Consider the following 18,299-nt stretch of genomic DNA (forward strand, 5'->3'; position numbering starts at 1 on the left):
AAAGGTTCAGTCTCCAGAGCTGACCGCCTGTGCTTTAGGTTTGAGAGGCGTGGGGAGAGAGAGCAAAAGACCAAAGGCCTTTAGATTAGATCGGAGTCAAAATTTCTCAGAAGTTATTTTTCTCTGAGAAAATGTCTTGATTCCCCCCCCCCCCTTCAACTCTCCACCACCAGATCCAGGAGGGGGAAAAAGCCATGTTGCCAAATTATCTCTGAATCAATCTCTCTCTCCATTCTGTTTGTTCTTTGATATGACAGCTGCCATTCCCCTCCCCCCCCACACACACACAGTGTCTCAAAAAGCCACTAGGCCTCTGGCACTCTGGAGGATTCAAAATGGTGGCCAGGCCACCCGCCAACACATTTATTGCTGGTGCCACTCATAGCAGCAGCAGCAGAAAAAAAGAAGAAGAAAAACAACAAAAACATTTGGGGGGAAATGAAGATGTGTATAGTAATGGTGAATCCCACCCCGAGAAACTGTTGGAGAATTTCTTCTTCCCCTGGATAAATTCAGCAAAAGTGTCTCACCCACCCCACCCCACCCCACCCACATACACTAATTTCTGTCTACGTGAAGACAGGTGAAGAATATCAAGAGACAATTAGCATACAGATCTACTTTAGATGTCATAATCCACTTTGAATTCATGAAGTCCCATTTATTGGGAAGGAGGAGGGAACGGTGTCTGTGATTCATTTTCTCCTCCAAAGGCAATTAGCATTTTCCAAGCCAACAGCACTGACCATTTATTCAATGCAAGGCACACAATTCCCAATCCAGAAGGAGCACACACATGAAACCCCATTTCCACGTGAACTAATTATTATTTATTCTACTTTATGAATTTGTACCTCCTTGACCCTGGGCACCCTTTGCCAAGTGCCCCCAAGACTGTGGCATTGCCCTTCCAGGATTAGAGTGACACCCCACATTTTCCAGATTTGTTCTCAATGTGGAGAGAGCAAGAAAAGTTCAACAGACTTCACTAAGCCAACAAGCGAAGGGGAAGGGAGGGAGAGAGAATTGTTGGAAGATCTCTCAAAAAAGGCATATTGAGAAATGACGGGATCCAGAAAGTCATGCTGAAAATCAATGCTTTCTCCGTGTCTAAAACAAACCAACTAGCAATTCTGGGGAGCAGCATAACAGATCATTAAACAGACAGGGAGGCAAACACAGGGTAGTTGGGTCAAGAGAGGACATTGAGTAAGAGGATGCCAACGATGGCACTCAAAAATGTGGCCTGGGAGGAGATGGCACCCAGGACTCCTGCATTAGTGCAATCTGGTTTCTTAGTCAGCTTGTAGATTTTTCCTGCGTAGGGCACCAGGGCATCCACATCCAAATCACAGGCACTCTGGGTAGCACAGCCTTTGATAGAGAAGTTGTCTTCCTTTTTGACTGTGGAGAGAATTAAGTAGAGACTCACTGTCAGAAGAACAGAACATCACCTTTCTGCCCCACTGCGCCTATTTCCTTGTTACGCTTGAGCTAGATTTTCTGTGGACATGGGAGTTACCGAACGATGGCATAAGTGGGAAAGATGGGTTGGTTCACACGTTCAGCTTTATTGCTTGAACGGCGCCATGTCTGTGTGAATGAGCCAGCACAGATCTAAAACCGCAGGTAGAACTTTTGTAGCATCCCATGAAGGGATGTCAGAGAAATCCTCATCAGATTCAAATTTCCGTGAATCCGAGCTGCAAATTCTGCAGGAGACCAGCTTTTCCCAAGTTGTAGAGATTCCATGGATTTGCAAGCCATTTTTTTAAAAAAAACTTTAAGGGGGTTTTGAAGAATTTTTCACATGCACAATAACACACATTAGCACAAGTGGAATGAAATTCTCATACATTCTAAAAAAAATCTAAGTCCGTCCATGAGCAGATGATGGAATGAAAGACACCTGATAATCTGCAAAATACAGAATGGATTTAACAAAATCTGTGCATCCCTAGTCCTACGTCTCCTCAAATACCCATTGATGATGATGTGGGCCCTCAAGAGGCCCACCTGCCAGGGACCAGTGTTGCCATCTTCATTCTCATTCCTTGGAGGCTCTGTTTGTTGGGGAAAAGAACATTCCAGGGAAAATGGTGCCCTGAAGGGTCAAATTTAGCTTATTTGCAAGCTAACTTGGACTATTTTAGTGCTCTGCAGTTGCTCCATAGCTAAAGGGGTTTGCAGTGGCAAACCGCCATTTTGTTAAAACATTAAAAATCATTTGAGGCACCCTGCAGAGCACGGCCCATGGGGGTGATGGCAAAAAAATGCCCTCTGGGCCTCTCACAATTGCCTACCCCTGATCTGCATAGTGTAAAGGTGTTCCCCAGACTCATGGATGATGGTCATTCCCACATTTCATGGTTCCCAGAAGCTCAAATCTTGAAACTCTGGAGACAGAAGCTTGGAGCTAAAGGTTGTTACCCAGCAGATGAGGGAACAGGATCTAGGAGGGTAGTGACCAGGATGCCTCCAACACAGAAAAAAAGCAGCAGTAAGTTAGCTGGGGAGAAAGCTTCAGGGAACGGTTCCCTCTTCCTGACCCCCACAATCCCTGATTTTGAGCTGCATGTCCTTTAAGGACATGCAGCATAGGAGGCAAAGAGGGGGATGATATAGGAAATGTTATATTGCTTCGTGTGTGTTTTTAAACGGTGGTCCTAAATACCAAGTGTTTAAGAGCAATCTGAGTAGTGCCAACTCCAGGTATTTGAGGGCCTTAGACAAGACAAGCCATGGGCCTCTTCCCTCAATGAGTGAACCACCTAACCACCATTGTCACCATTAGCTATGGGTCCTCATCTTCTTTCCCATCATTGCTACCATTTGCTTGCTTGGCAGGTCTCAGAAACTGGGGACTTTGGGTCAGATAGGGTGACCATATGAAAAGGAGGACAGGGCTCCTGTATCTTTAACAGTTGCATAGAAAAGGGAATTTCAGCAGGTGTCACTTGTATATATGGGGAACCTGGTGAAATTCCCTCTTCATCACAACAGCTAAAGCTGCAGGTGCCCTGCCCTCTTTTAAATCTGGTCACTCTAGCATAGCTCCTGCAGCTTTAACTGTTGTGATGAAGAGGGGATTTCACCAAGTTCTCCATATATACCAAATGACACCTGCTGAAATTCCCTTTTCTATGAAACTGTTAAAGATACAGGAGCCCTGTCCTCCTTTTCATATGGTCACCCTAGGTCAGAGACTGCCTTACCCTCACCCCTTAGCCTTCATCACCAGCTTCCCAGGTTCATCACAAGGGCCTACCGCCCATCTCAGGTGAACACAGGAAGTGAGGCATGCCCAATGCATCTCCCATGCTAAGAGGCTTTTTCATCCCAACTCTTGGGAAGGTCATGGTGTGGCTCTGCTCTATATAATCCAATGTTTATATAAAATCTCTATATAATGGGGAGGAATCAGGTGGGGTGGGGGTGAAGAAATACCGATAGATATCCCCATAAGGGAGATGCACTTGTCTTCGATGCCCGTGCAGGCGATGTCATTTTGGCCCACACACTGGCTCTTGTTGTTGTAATTCTCACAGACCGGGCAGTTCACCCCATTTTCAAAAGTACTAACTGAAGGCACTGGAAAACAATGAGAGGTCTTGTATTAGTGAGGTCACAGGGAACGAGTCTTATGGAACTGGATCAGGCATTACACGTAAGCGCAATACTGGCTAGTTTCCAATAGGGCCAACCTCTAATGTTCAGGTAGCATCAGCTATTGGTTTAAGGAGACCCCTTTTCCTATAGGGATGGTCCCTTTGCCAAACTCCCATCATCGGCTAGATATGAGCAGTGGCACAAACATAGAATTCCTGCCAGATATGCCTCAGGCCAAGGGTAGGCAGACTTCAGGCTCCTGGGGTCTACTTTATTTTTCCCCACCCTAAGAACCTCAAGGTCGACCAACTAGAATCCAAGCAGGCATGCACCAAGTAGAAATAAAGAATGGGGAGCTTTAGAACACATGGCCCAGACCAAGAAATTGTTCCAGTATAACCACTGGGCTTGCAATCCTTTTGCGCAAAAAAAAATCCACCCCTAGTTGGCGGAAGTGGACTTCCCAACTCCTCCTTCCCACAGCAGACCAGTCCCTTGAAAATGCTACACAATTTGTCAGGAGTCCCGGGCTGAATGGGATGAGTTCTGGTCCATGGGGCGGGGGGTGAGGCCCCTAAAAAATCAAGCAGAGGAACCTTCCATTTGCAGAAGGCAAATCTTGAATCCAACCCTGATCGGCGGTCTACTCCGAGCTTTCTTCATTTCAATAGTCATATTTTCATGGGGAACGTCATGACACAGGGCATAGCTAGACCTAAGGTTTATCCCTGGATCGTCCAGGGGTCAAACCTGTTCATCTAAGTGACACACAGGGGATCCAGTGCTCAGGCAGGGGTGAACCCTGGATGATCCCAGGATAAACCTTAGGTCTAGCTGTGGCCTCAGAAGCTCATGCCAATCCACAGCAAATCACCCAGGGATCTGCCATGAGATCCTGATCTACCTTCTGCCCTCCCCCACCTCAAGCCACCAGTACAAGACCCATTGCAGACTTGCATCTCTGTTAGGGCATGGACTTCAGCAGGGTGGCTTTTGAACTCAGAAATAATGGTCCTGCCATCACCACCACCCACTGTCCATAGGAGGGAAGTCACTACAGCCTCACCCACCCATCCCAATCATCATCCATGTCCAGGAACCCTTCCCAAGCCCAATCAATACCTACCACTTAAAGTCAGATTTGCATTGCAGTTCTCTGAGTGGCAACAGGATGTGCTGGTCTGGACGCTTCTTTTGGTGGATGTAGTCAATGTGAAGATATTCGGTTTACACTGAGTGAGGCAGCCTTTGTATGTCCCCGTGGAACTGACGTTTCCACCTGGAGAAAAGAGGATGGGAATAACCCACTGCACTGCAGCCAAGGGAAAGATGGGAAAGCGGGGCCTTTCCATTGGCTCTGCAGAGAGGCCGGCTCCTTGTGGCTCTTCCCTCCTGTATCGGTCATCTCACAACAACCATTCCATCAGGCTGCCGCAGAGGGAGCGATGAGAAAGCAGGGCCTTTCCATTGGCTCTGCAGAGAGGCCGGCTCCTTGTGGCTCTTCCCTCCTGTATCGGTCATCTCACAACAGCCATTCCATCAGGCTGCCGCAGAGGGAGCGATGAGAAAGCAGGGCCTTTCCATTGGCTCTGCAGAGAGGCCGGCTCCTTGGGGCTCTTCCCTCCTGTATCGGTCATCTCACAACAGCCATTCAATCAGGCTGCTGCAGAGGGAGAGATGGGAAAGGAGGGCCAACTCCAATGAATCTGCTGAGAAACCATCTCTGTCAGAGGAGTGCATCGGGGGGGGGGGGCATTTTGCCGAGATTTCAGACACACACACCCCAGACTTTGGCACGCTTCTCTACATGCTGGCCTGCAACGAGACAGGCTAGCTCGCAGATGTACCATTGTTGCTGCTGCTGCTGCTCCGGTTTCCTTGTCAATAGAAAGTTGTGCAAATTGCAGCCACAATTTGTATAAACTCTGCACAAATTGCAGCCACAGGTTGTGCAAATTCTGGCTGCAATTTGCTCAAATTTCAATTGATGAGGGTGGGGGAATACAAAAAGTTGCCCTCTCTTTTTTTTATCTTGAGGCCCAGATAGTGAATTTCTAGAACGTTACGTTGGATGTCAAATTGGATATCTTCATTCCAGGAATTTATGTGCGTTATGAATTGTTGTAATTCACCCGACATTTTGTTTGGCTCCCATAGCATTCCTCAACCTGGGCGCTCCAGATGTGTTGGACTGCACCTCCTAGAATGCCTGGCTGGGGCATTCTGGGAGTTGTAGTCCAACACATCTGGAGCGCCCCAGGTTGAGGAAGGCTGCTTTAGGCCATCACCCCTGTGGACACCGTTGTTATTGTAGATATACCACCAAAATCACAGAAATTGTAAAACCCTTTGATCAACAAAAACATTCTCTAAAACACTTCACCACCTGTAACAGTTCCTTTGTCATCTATGCCATCCAGTGCAAATGCCCCAAAATCTATGTAGGCAAACCATCAGACCCCTAAAAAAAACAAAAAAACGTATAGGGGAGCATCTTAGCAGCATAAAAAAAAATCACAGGCCAGGTGCACCATTAACCTGTCATTTTGCAGAAGAACAACATTCCCACACAGACTTAAGATTTTGGGCTCTGGATAAGCTAAACACAAATAATGAGAAACAACTATTAAGGAGGGAAATAGAATGGATTATTAAATAGAACCTTAAAACCTAAAGGTTTAAATGAAGGTTTGGAACTGTTCCCATTACTGGGATTCAGCAAATTATTGTAATTAATCACATCAGCCCTGCCCCAATGTAATGACCTTGGCATTTTCCCACTAAGATAACATCTGATAAAAGGGGGGGAAATGACAAGGTTATGTATATGGTGGCTGTAAAGACCAGTCACCGCTAATAATCAGTGAAAGACATTTTGCTGTTCAGAAAAACTCTGCAGATTACTTCCTACAAGTAAGATATGCCATATATTCTTTTGTTAAAATACGTTCTGTATGTATGTATTGAAATAATAGTATATAGAGTACTTTGTCCTCATATATTAAATTAAAACATGTTTTAAACATATTTCATATGTACAGAGCCCCCTGTGGCCATATGTTAATTTTACAATTAGAATATATATTTTACTATGTGTTGTTCCTTTCAAGTTTTACAATATGTTTTACAAGATGTATTTACAATATGCATTTTAATTGCTTACAGACCCCTGAGGAAGGCCTAGCAAAAATACAGGCCGAAACACGTCGGGCTTCTCAACCTAATATATATAAAAAAATAAAAAGTTCAGCATCTTGAGAACTCATTTCTCCCCTTTTTGCATAAATAGGTAAACCATTTAGGGAAACCTCTGGTGGTTGGAGGGCCCTTGCCTGTTTTAGCAGCCATTGGCTCCAGAGGCATTGGGAAAACGGTTGCTTCGCCAAGACAGGGAGACGATGGCATCAAGATGGACTCCTCAGACCCCGGGGCCTCTGGGGACGTGTGATCACACAGGCTTGGTTCTGAGAGTTATTCCCTTCCCCACTCCATCACCTCCTTGGTGTCACCTTCTGAACACAAAGAATCTAACCCTGGGGCCGGTGCACCCTGTGAAGTAGTTTAGGCTTAGAGAGAGTGGCTTGCCCAAAGCCTTTCAATGAACCTTGGGGCTGAATAGGGATTCGAACTCAGCCCTCTTTAGGAACAAACATCAATCCAGTACATCATGCCAGGACCATTGTACCCACCTAATGTGTTATTTTCCGTTAAGTAAACACATTCTTCAGCTGAGCAATTTTTGCATGTGGTGTTCCCAAGATCACAGGAAGCACATATAACATTTACAGCTCCTGGAAACAGAGAAAAAGGAGGAATAAAGATGTTACTCTGGGTGCTACAGTGTTACACAGGGTTTCGCCCTTGGCCCACCAAATTCACAAACGCCCACTCGGAGCGGAGATTGGAAACAGGGAACCTTCCCGGTTAAGCCTTCCCACCCTCCCAATTTCTCGCTGGTATGTGCTAGCCAGCTGGGAGGTTTAGGCTACAAAGCAAGGAAGAGGGCAGCAATGAGAGGTGTCTGTCCAGGGCTCCATCTATGGGATTTTTCCCCCACCAACTGACTTCATCAAACAGGCTTAAGAGCACTCACCACAAACACTAGGTAGGAGAACACAGAGGAAGCAGAGGAGCAGAACGTTCTTCATGGTGACTTAGAGGAAATACAAGCAGGACTAGAGATACTGGTGCAGCCAACTGGGAGACCTGGTGAGCTGTGGGATGATGTTTCCTTGAATCAGCTCAGGAAAAACCTATAGATTGCAAAGCCAAACTATTATTATTATTATTATTATTATTATTATTATTATTATTATTATTATTATTGTTTTTAAAAAAAACATTTGGATAACATACATTGAGGGGTTCAGCAACTGGCAGTCCCAAACTGCCCCACCCAGAGTGATGCCACCTAGTTCCCCGAATTGCTAACACTGGGAGGACAAGCTGAGTGTGGGTTCCAGAACAATAAGACTTAGCAGCAAACACCGAGGCAGTTTCAGGTACTGGTTGCTCACCACAATCCCTTGCCAAAGTGGCCATTTGGAAAACCATTTGGAAAAGCAGTTGCTGACCAAGGAGAGACCGGTTTCATCACTAACGAAACAAGAGATGGTGGAGAAATCTGCCACAGACCAGAATGAGGTCAGATTCCTGGGAAACTGATTTGTGGAGTCCATGGTGGACCGGCTCTCCCTGCAGGCTCAACCTGTAGGTTTCAGCAGGTTTCTCTCTCTCTCTCTCTCTCTCTCTCTCTCTCTCTCCAGATTTTCCCATTGCGGCCACAATTTACATATAAAAAAGTAGGTTATTACCGCAATTGATGTAAAATACACAAAGTACACTGAATGTAATTTGCCCAAGATACCCCAATCGCAGCTACATTTGGAGTATCTTGTCCTGTTTACAGAGAGAGAGAGAGAGAGAGAGAGAGAGAGAGAGAGAGAGAGAGAGGCCAAAATTCGGAAGATGAGTCAGGGGATCCAGCGGAAATCTGCTGAGCTCCAAGAGGGCTGGAGCAATGGACCCCCAACCCTAGATCAGATGTTAGGGGATTCACACATCCCTAGATGAAACTGATCCATCACTCAAAACAATTCCCCATTAGGAAAACCCCAATCACTTATTTATTTATTTATTACATTTCTATACCGCCCAATAGCCGGAGCTCTCTTATTGTCACATTGCATTTCCTGCTACTTCATAAACACCCCCAGTTCTTTCCAACACCTTGCCATCACCACTAAAACACCCTCATTAAAAAAAAAATCATGGCTTGCCCCCATTGAAGACTAGCATTGCAAAGGGGGTTGTTTCAGGCATTTTAACTTTACGATACTACTGTGCCCATATTCATCCATGGCATAACTTCTCATTTTGGCAGCGATCTCGCAGTCTGTGCACATCAAACAGCTGCCACATATCTTTGTTCTATTAATATTCTCCTCCTCCCATAAATCACTACCATGCTGGATGAACTACTGATTTGATGCAATTCAGGTCCAAATAAAGTCCCTTTTGCACAGCTCCTAGAATCACCTGCTGATTCCTTCTTCCCAGGTGAACACATATGGCTCTATCCTGCTTCCCCTGAGAGTAGCCGCCACAGGAGGAACACATACCACCACCACCCCTATTCCCAAAGTCTGCAAAAAGTTATGGGATAGAAACTGTTTCTCTTTTTAGACAAAGCCCCATATCACAACAAAATGCATTTAATCCTCAATGAGGTGATGCCTTATACAGGGCAGATGGTGAGGTGAATGCCTGCTTGCTAAGAAAAATCACCTGGCTTATAAGGGAAGGCAAAAGAATTTCAAGAAGAGTTATGAGAACTTTCAGGTCAGTTCCATACAACTGGAACCCTTGACCTGGGAGTACAACATTAGGAAATGTGTCCCTTCAAATCCTCCTCTGCGAATTTTGAGGGCCAATATTTTCTGACGGGAAAATATTCAGCAAATATTTGCTCCGACACACAACAGCAACGCTTTTGCAGAAGCGGTCGACGTTTTAAAGTGTCTGATTTGACCAAAGACACACAATAGCGATCCATATAAGATGGTCTCCAACAGACCACAGATAATAGCATTTAGAAACGTTTGCATTCATGTCATTCATGCATTCATTTAGCCCATGGACCACGTTCCATTCTAAAATCTCAATGGCAACATTCGAGACCGCATCTCAACTGTACAACGAAGTTGAAATGTGAAAACCCAGCCGATTTTGAAATGATGCAAACTTTCATTTCAACTCTACATGAGAAGTCGCCCAGCCCATTTGCAAATCTGGATGGATACAAAAAGGATGCAAATAACAACAATGTGTTGCAGCCTTACCAGCTATCCTGGATGTAGGAAGCCACTGCAGCTTACCTAGGAGGCAAGAGATCTAGCAGGTACAATCTCGTTCCAGCCCCTTCTCTTTCCATTTTATACAGGACTTGCAAGGATTTACATAGGGCGGAAAATGGTGTATCAGCTGATAACAAAGGGAATGTTTGTTCCTGGATGGCAGGCCAATATGGAGATATTTTTGGTCATACCCAGTTAATATTAAACTATGGGGCAGTCATTTCAATCAAAGCAACAATTTCATAAAAATTGCAAGTAATTACATAACAACCTATATGGCTCGGGTCCAGGTTATTTGAAAGAACGTATTCCCCCTTATGAGCCTGCCTGTGCTTTGAGATCTTCTGGAGAAGCCCTTCTTTCAGTCCCACCTTCTTCACAGGCACGCTTGATGGGAACATGGGAGAGGGCCTTCTCGGTGGTTGCTCCAGTGCTCTGGAACTCTCTTCCCGGGGAGGTTAGGCTGGCTCCCTCCTTGATGGGCTTTCGGAAACAGGCTAAAACTTTTTTGTTCCAGCAGGCCTTCTGTAGAATAATCTGGCCCTCTGCCTATGTTAAGGTCTTATAATTTTGTTGTGTATTTTAAATGTTTATGGTTTTGTTCCCCCCCCCTCCAATGTAATTTTTAAACTATGTAAGGCCGCCTTGAGGCTCAGCATTGGGCAAAAGTCGGGATACAAATAAATATTTAATAATAATAATAATAATAATAATAATAATAATAATAATAATAATAATAACCTTTTCATGTAGAAAGGTAGCATCTCTAGATTCAGGCGGTTGTTATTTATTTGTTTGTTTTATTAAAACATTTATATCCTGCCCTATATCACTGGGATCTCAGGGCAATGTACAGATAATACCATACAAACATTATAAAACAATAAATATGCCCAGCTAAGAACAAATTAAACCATTAATCAAGCTAAAACCAGTATAGAAGTTTAAAAAAAACAATAGAAACAATTAAAATTATGTGCAACCTTGGTGAATTTAGCCATCATAGGCCTTGTTTCTACATCATGACAAATGGCTTGCCTGCTTAGCCCATGGGTGTGAATGTCTGGATAATACAGTAGAGTGCCTTCAGAGTTTATCCCTTATGCTTTTGGTCCTGACCACCACTTGGAATATGGCCACCAAGAACTCATCTGAAATTGCATTGGGCCCTTGGGTTGAGTAGTGGTCTAATTTAGGGTGACCATATGACAGAAAAACCTGAATTTGTCTGGATTTCTGGTAATGAATCCGGGAGGGTGGTGGGAAATCCAGATTTTTCCCATCTTTCCCAGACAAAGGGCATCTCTACTTTAATAGGAATTAACAAAAATGCTTATAATTCTGTCATTTTTAGAGATAAAGCTTGGCACCATTATAGGTTTTAGGTAGGGCTTTAGCCATACCAAATTTGAAACAGATCCATTCATCCATTGATTTTTTAGGAATTTTTTAAAGTTCGAGGTTTTAAAATTATTATTTTTAAAACTGTCATTTTTAAAGATAAAGAGATGAAACTTGGCATCATGATAGTTTTTAGGTAGAAAAAAATCCGTTCATCCATTGATTTTTAGGAATTTTTTGAAATTTGAGTATTTAAAATTATTATTTTAAAAAATGTTATTTTTAAAGATAAAGAAGTGAAACTTGGAACTATGATTGCTCTTAACAAGGACTTTAGCAATGCCAAGTTTGAAACAGATCTGTTCATCCATTGAGTTTTAGGATTGTTTTTAAAGTTTGAGGTTTAAAATTATTATTTTTAAAAAAGTGACTCCTGTGCACATGGCCCTTCAAGTAAAAAAAAAAATGGCTGACGCAATGGGGCTTTCCCTTACCCCGTCGCATGTTACGTGTAGAAAAGGGCGATGGCCCACACTAGCTGTAGCGCGGCGGCGGCCCTACTCCCCACCGGATTATCAGCAAGGCCCTGAGATTGTTTGAGGCTGGAGGCTTTGGTTTATCTGTAATGACTTAGAGTGGGAGACAACAGAGGCTGCACAGACAACCCAGAGACATCTATTGTAACTTAGCCCCATGGTGCTGGCATGAAACGCTGGGCATTAAGAAGAGGGTCTCAGAGACACATGTTTGTGCAGGAAGTAGACAGGAGCTCAAAGTCTGGATGTGCGAAGTGGTGCCAACTCACAAGCTTTGAGAAGCTAATGTATATAAGTTAGAAGTGTGAATGGGCAAAGTAGTGTTCACTGCCACAACACCCACCCTAATGTTAGAGTAGAGAAACTTGTGACACTTATACACAAGCTTTTTTAAAAAATTGAAATTAAAAACAAAAAAACCCAGCCATCCGGCCGGCCAGTAGCAAACCCTGTTAACAACAACAGCAGCTTGCAGTGAGTGAGGATACAGTCAGAAAAGATATTTGAGGGAAGGGGGGAATGTATCACACAGAGTATAGCAAAAGCTTCAAAGTACAACAAAAGCTACAAAAGTAGGAGTGAGTGAAGTTAATTTCAGATACATTGAATCTCTCACTTGTTCTTTATTTCAGTGATTTTAACATTAAGATGTTATGTAGAATAGTTTTGTCTTAAATGTGTGCTGTAAAATCAGACATGTGACCAAGGCTATGTTCGGGTGGGCACGCCCCCTCGGTGCTGGACACGCCCCCTTGGGAGCCCACCATGTTGTCCTCCTTTTTGGTTTCTAAAATATGGTCACCCTATCTAATTCCCTTGATTTATGATCTTCCATTCAATAGTTTTATTGTTTTCTACAAAGAGCAAAGCACATAGGGAAAAGGGGGTAAGGAAATACAATACAAAAGTTACATAACATCACATACAACACATCTAATAAAAACACATAAACATAAGACCATAATCCATTTGAAGCAATCTTCATGTCAGATGTAGACTATCAATTATTACCATCTAGCCAGCCCAGTATTAGGTAAAAAAACCAAAAACAAACCACACACCACGGATTATATATAAAATCCACACACAAATAGATCATTTTTTGCAATTCTTCAATATACTCTATCAAAGGTTTCCAATCCACTGCAAATGAAGTTGTTGATTTTTCCCTTACTAACACCATAAGTTTCGCCATCTCCGCCAGTTCCAACACCTTGAGGAGCCATTCGTCCATTGTTGGTACTTGGGGTTCCCCCCCCCAGTATTGCGTATATAACAATCTAGCCACTGTTGTCATATACAAAATAACAGTGCTTTCTCTTTAAGTTGATAGTCCATAAGCCCCAACAAAAAAGCTACTGGTTTCATTTTTATATTTGTCTTTTAAAAAAATTGCATTATTGAGTGAATTTTAGTCCAGATTTTTTTTGCTTTTTTACATGATCACCACATGTGGTAAATAGTTCCTTCTTGTTCTTCACATTTCCAGCAGTCTCCCAAGCAGGCCCTGTACATTTTTGCTAACTTTGAAGGAGACATATATACCATCTATACATCATCTTATAAAAATTCTCCTTAAGTCTAGTGCTTAATGTATATTTTAAACCTTTTACCCACATATTGTTCCATAGTTCCCTTGGTATCTTATACCCAAAGTTATTATCCCATTTTAACAGACAATCCTTTCCCTGATTTATGATCTTGATACCCCTCTTTTCAGCTTGAACTGGCTCCTCAAACAGCTTACAGTTAAAGCCTACAGATAAGTACAATATAAATACGGATATCTGGTATAGAAAGTCATGGAGACCTGCCTATGCAGCAGCTAATCAGTGTGGAAGAAGCCCAGAAACATAAACTTTATGGGTGGATTAATTTTTCAGGTTCTCTTTCTCTCACATTATTGTTTTTAAATTTCAAGTTCATTTATGAATAAAGTTGTGAATTTATGTAAGTTTTTTAAAAAATAAAATAAAAAAATGCATTAAATTCTCACTAGGCATGGATGCGAATTTTGCTTCAGTCTACTTCATATAAAAATTTATCCCAAATGTGCAAACTTTTCCATAAAGGGGACAAAAAGAACTTGCATTTGTTTGTTTGTTAATTGATATGGGGAAAAGCAAAATGAACACATTTGTCCATCCAGGTCTCAAAAGTCTGAGTAGCCAATATCTTCAAGAGGTAGCAACACCCTCACACTAGCTTCCTGGGAAGAATGTCCAATTATTTCAGTGGCATGTACTTTAGGGTGACAAACTGTCAGGATTTCCCCGGATTTGTCCTGTTTTTTGTTCTTTCCATGGTGTCAGGGGGGATTTTCTATAATTTTCAATAATGTCCTGGAATGACACACCTTCCCCTTTAAGGCTGCCATTAGCATGCAGGAAGGAATGACATGCTTTCTTGAGGCACATCATTCCTCCACCCCGAGCTCCAATTGAGGTCTTAAAGGGGAAAGTGGGTCATTCGTGGACATTATAGAAAAGGCCCCAATTGGAGTGGATGGTGGTGGTGCAGAATGAAATCCTTTCCCCTCCTCCGCTCCAATCGGGTTCTTTAAGGTGGCGGGGGAATAACGTACTTTCTGCAGGACTCAGAAAGCTGCTTCCCCCCCACACACACTAGGTGTCCTCTTTTTTGGTTTCCCAAATATGGTCACCCTAATGTACTTATTGCAGTGTAGATCTGCCTCAAACATTGGAGTACAGTGACTATAGGCCTTGTTTCTCTTGCAGCATTTTTTTTTCCTTTTTCCAACTGCAGCATGAACATGAATGCTTCCTGCTGTGGAGAACAGAAGTATGTTGAGTCATAGCAACATCTCTGTAAATGCAAGAATCACCTGAATCCGTTAGACCAAGGTCCGTCCATCTATTGCCTCACAGAAAACTCAGATTGTGCATCACACACAAGCATCAACAACCAGCTTGTGTGTGATGCACAATCTGAGTTTTCTGTGGGGCAATGGATGGACGGACCTTGCTCTAAAGCATTGGTTCTCAACCTTCCTAATGCCGCGATCTTTAATACAGTTCCTCATGTTGTGGTGACCCCCAACCATAAAATTATTTTCGTTGCTACTTCATAACTGTAATTTTGCTACAGTTATGAATCGTAATGTAAATATCTGACATGCAGGATGTATTTTCATTGTTACAAATTGAACATAATTAAAGCATAGTGATTAATCACAAAAACAATATATGTAATTATATATTGTGAAATATTTATTTCTAATTTCAAATAAATGACCATCGGAAATATGTGTTTTCCGATGGTCTTAGGCGACCCCTGCGAAACGGTTGTTCGACCCCCCCAAAGGGGTCGCGACCCACTGGTTGAGAACCGCTGGTCTAAAGGATTCAGGTGATTCTTGCATTTACAGAGATGTTGCTATGACTCAACATACTTCTGTCACTTCTGTTCTCCACAGCAGGAAGCATTCATGTTCATGCTGCAGTTGGAAAAAGGGGGAAATTGCTGCAAGGGAAGCAATGCCTATAGCCACTGTACTCCAATGATTGAGGCAGATCTACACCATAAGTACATGCCACTGAAATAATTGGACATTCTTCCCAGTTTAACCCCTGGCTGCACGTACCTCCCCTTCCTCTATTGTCTTTCTTGTGCTGAATCTGGTAATGGACACTGGTCCCAAACCAGCTCTAGTCACAGACAACTTGTCTTGTTTCACAGCTGGTGGTCCTGATGGCAGAGGGGCACCCCCTTTTTTTATCAAAAGACGCAGCCCACCTGTTGAATAGGCAGATTAGCATAGTTGGCATTTAGCAGGGTCCAAGCATGGGAAGGGTACACCCAGTGGAGGCTGGTGGCTCTGAATTCAATGGGACAGTGAATCATAGAATAGTAGAGTTTGAAGGTGCCTATAAGGCCATCGCGTCAAATCCCCTGCTCAATGCAGGAATCCACCTTAAAGCATACCTAACAGATGGCTGTCCAGCTGCCTCGTGAAGGCCTCTAGTGTGAGAGAGGCCATGACCTCCCTAGGTCATGGGTTTCATTGTCGTACTGCTCTAACAGTTGGGAAGTTGTTCCTGATGTCCTGCCGGAATCTGGCTTCCTGTCACTTGAGCCCATTATTCCGTGTCCTGCACTCTGGGAGGATGGAGAAGAGATCCTGGCTCTCCTCTGTGTGACAACCTTTCAAGTATTTGAAGGGTGCTATCATGTCTCCCCTCAGTCTTCTCTTCTCGAGGCTAAACATGCCCAGTTCTTTCAGACTCTCCTCATAGGGCTTTCTGGATTTTAGTCAGAAACAGCCAGAACTCTAAAAGATCTATCCAAGGTCCTGAACCTATTTTGAGGATAGGGTTATTATGAGGGGAAAGAAACCCTGAAGTTATACCTTGTGGTTGAGGATATTTACCGAACTTTATCCCAATCAGAATCAGTGTTAGAATAGAACAAGCAACATTCTGTATAGCCATGTGCTGGCCCAGGCCTTTTTTTTTCCTTTTAGAACAGAGAGGTTGGATTGGCTGTGCATTTAAACTAGCTCCTGTAGTTTGAGAGACAGAGAGATGTTGTGCTTCCTATGTAACATACTCTCTCAAGAACTACCAATCCCAGATTTCCTTGCATAGATGCAGAAAGGAGGGGCAACAGGTGTTGGGAGGCACATAATAATCCCAGGTACATTGATCCCAGAGACAGTGGGAGCTAATGCTGCTGGAGGATTTAGAAATATACTGCTATGTCTGTCTATGCATGCAGTATTCAACTATGGGGCAAGAATGGTAAAGCCACGTAAAGTGCAATCCTACATAGATTTAGATAGGGCAGAGTCCTACAGCTCCCAGAATGTTCCACCCATCATGACTGGCTGGAAATACCCTGGGAGTTATAGGAAGGGAGTTGTTTTTTCTTCTTCTGTCTAACCATCCATAAGATTGGTTCCTTAGTTATTTTGTCTATTCAAGAGAAGTTGACTTCGGAGAAATAAATCATGATTTTGCAATGCAAAAGACGGGGGTGGGGTGGATGGAAATAACATGTGGAAGTAAATGAATCTTTTTGCAAAATGTCTGATCAACTGGAATAATAGGGGGGAACTTCATCAACAAGACAATACATTTATTGAAACCAATCAGAAAGTAACAAATGCCCAGCAAAGTTTGCCAGCCCTCTCATGCAGCCTGGCTGCTACATTGAAGGAAAACAGCAAAAGGTGAGGTGGTGCAGAAAAACTCCAATATGGGCTATGGTGTAATTTCAGAAACGCAGATAATGTAGAATCAAAATATTTTCTTCACGATTCCTGAGATTGTATTATGGGATGGGAGGGTGGGATGTGAATGTGTCCATGGGGGAGGGGGACATATTACAAGACTGCATCGGACCCTTAAACAATTACGCTTTAACTCAGGCTATCAGCAACAAAGTGCTTCATTTTCATTTCCCTCTGTTAATCGGGGAGGCTAGCGTAGTTAATAATGCAGGGGGGGGCACAGAAATGGCTAGGTGCCTGTTTTAAGAGAGCAATTTCACCCACAGTGCCCAAGAAAGAGCAGGAAGCAAGATGGCAAAGGAGACGTTCTTCAAAGTATGCTTGCTGCTGCCGCTGTCGTGTAGGGTGGTGGCAGAGATGGGCGGCTTGGTTGTTGGCATTAAGGGTGCCTCAGAGATGTTCTTGTTGGTAATCTTGTATGTATTCTTCGACGTTTGCATATTGATCTCATTCGTCTCATTCGTACTTAGTATGGTACAGCCTTGTGCAGCAAATGGAGTAATGTCCAAAAGATTGGCTGAGAGGGGTGGGGGAGAGAGAAAAGACCTCCTTCAGCACTACAAAGGTTTCCATCATTGTCACAATCCTCTCCCAGAAGGCTACACTTTCTGACTTTCCCCAGTCATGAGGCCCAATCCATGAGTAACTGCCTCATACAGATCTTGTAATGAATGGCCGCTGAGCAACACCACTCTGAGGCCACCTTCCATTTCTCATAATGGTAGATGCTCAGATGACTCACTTCCCAAATCCCACCCAGACCTATGGTAGAGCCAGTGCTGGGACATCCCAGCGAAGGACAGTCGAACGAGTCGTTTCAGGGCTCACTGAGGCCTTTTCCCACCCCAATGCTCATTTCACCTTGTTCTCACCCCTGAATGGAAATGCCTTTTTCTTTTTTCCCCCAAACAGGAGAAGTGTCCACTTTTCCAAGTAGAAATCCAAGAATGCACTCCACCCCCCCATTCATTGAAGTGTGACATTATGCGGCTCTTTGCGGAGGTGGGGGGATGTGCATTTTAAAGTGCACATTTTGAAACAGACACATTTTGCAAACGGGATTGCAAGCTCGAGAACGTTGCTTTAAAAATGTGATCGTGTTTGGCGGGGTGAGCAGGGCGCTTCTGTCAATTTTTCAAGCGTAAACTAAATTCCGGGAAATTCCCCAGCACTGCCCATATCTGGTGCTGACAGTGCTGGAACACT

The 18,299-nt window shown here is 43.5% G+C and overlaps 1 protein-coding gene across 1 annotated transcript; it reads right to left on the reverse strand.

Annotated features, from left to right (window-relative positions):
- Positions 1-1,192: 1,192 nt before the first annotated feature.
- Positions 1,193-5,748, reverse strand: LOC134408402 (phospholipase A2 inhibitor and Ly6/PLAUR domain-containing protein-like). The gene is made up of 4 exons (XM_063140660.1): positions 5,742-5,748; positions 4,736-4,888; positions 3,448-3,591; positions 1,193-1,404 (listed from the first exon to the last, which is right to left on the reverse strand). Exons 1-4 carry the CDS (start codon positions 5,746-5,748, stop codon positions 1,193-1,195), a joined length of 516 nt encoding a protein of 171 aa, XP_062996730.1.
- Positions 5,749-18,299: the final 12,551 nt, after the last annotated feature.

Source organism: Elgaria multicarinata, chromosome 13, assembly GCF_023053635.1.
Source record: "Elgaria multicarinata webbii isolate HBS135686 ecotype San Diego chromosome 13, rElgMul1.1.pri, whole genome shotgun sequence".
Taxonomy (NCBI): domain Eukaryota; kingdom Metazoa; phylum Chordata; class Lepidosauria; order Squamata; family Anguidae; genus Elgaria; species Elgaria multicarinata.

Bases quoted from the DNA above. Each gene is read 5' to 3' on its own strand.
- LOC134408402 (XM_063140660.1), bottom strand. The intron at 3,592-4,735 runs GTAGGTATTGAT...ATTGTTTTCCAG, and splicing joins TGCAAATCTGACTTTAAGTG to TGCCTTCAGTTAGTACTTTT. The intron at 1,405-3,447 runs GTATTTCTTCAC...TTCTCTCCACAG, and splicing joins CCTTATGGGGATATCTATCG to TCAAAAAGGAAGACAACTTC.